A 1,001-nucleotide genomic window follows, 5' to 3' on the forward strand; every position below is an offset into this window, starting at 1 on the left:
CTACGAAGATAAACATCATAAACTACTTTTTATTACGTTAAATTAGCTTTAATCTGAGTACTGATAGACGTTTGTACATCTAATGGTTCCTGACATATTAATTTCCCAAAATATATTCACTAGCTACTGATTTTCCAATACATTTTGTTATGAAATGTTCTCTTTTAGGCCTGATATTCAAGCAAATCTGCTCTTCTTTTATGAGCTTTTCAAGTTTTGTTAGTAGTTTTAAAGATATAGAGCTCGGAATGAAATTTTTTTTAAGTTTTAAAACAGCCACCATTTTTGCAGGTAATGTGAACTGACTGTTTACTCATTTGTTTATTGGCAATGCAATAAAGATTCAAAAAACTGTTATCAAAGTTTTCATTAGGTAATATCGATTTCTTTGCACCAGCTCTTGTACTAAATGAAGTGTTCTCACAGACTTTCCTAAAACTATTAGAGTTGTTAGAAATTAACTACAGTCTACAATACCTCGAAAAACAAAATTAAAAAAAAACTGTTCAATAAATTATTTTTGTATTTAGTCATACTTCATTACTCCTAAAACTGCCATTTAAATGTTTTGTTTTTTAATTTTAACTTTTTTAATTTCAGGTATTCCAGTTTGCATATTCAGCGTCTGCATTGATATCAAGAATGGTTGAATGAGGAACTCACAAGAGCTACTTCTACGAAATTAAAACGCGTTCATAGTGGATATACTAAAACTTGTTACAGAACTAAAATAACATGTTATATATGTATATTTAAAAGTTTTATAGAACACTAATTTATAAAACAATATATAAAATGTTTTATAATCATTTATTTATTTTTAAAAACCAAACTCTCACTAGCAAAATTATTATTTCCTACTTGATTTATTTTTAAGATGTAAATATTTACTTCTTGAAGAAGTTTGTCGGGGGTGCGGTCAGCAAAGAACAACATAAATAAACAAAACCATATTTATTTATTTTATGCCGACGTTTCGACCTGAGTTTCAGGTCTTCATC

The 1,001-nt window shown here is 27.9% G+C and overlaps 1 protein-coding gene across 2 annotated transcripts in view; it reads left to right on the forward strand.

Annotated features, from left to right (window-relative positions):
• The window catches only part of LOC106679070 (odorant receptor 43b), a 10,760-nt gene extending 9,976 nt beyond the window's left edge, over window positions 1-784 (forward strand). For both annotated transcript variants that reach the window (XM_014418020.3, XM_067048087.1), the window contains one exon: window positions 601-784. In XM_014418020.3, the coding sequence (XP_014273506.2) occupies window positions 601-654 (54 nt within the window). In that variant the 3' untranslated portion in view covers window positions 655-784. The remainder of the gene's footprint in view (window positions 1-600) is intronic.
• The last annotated feature ends 217 nt before the right edge of the window (window positions 785-1,001 follow it).

Source organism: Halyomorpha halys, unplaced genomic scaffold (assembly GCF_000696795.3).
Source record: "Halyomorpha halys isolate HHAL.00 unplaced genomic scaffold, Hhal_1.1 Scaffold12.1, whole genome shotgun sequence".
Taxonomy (NCBI): Eukaryota; Metazoa; Arthropoda; class Insecta; order Hemiptera; family Pentatomidae; genus Halyomorpha; species Halyomorpha halys.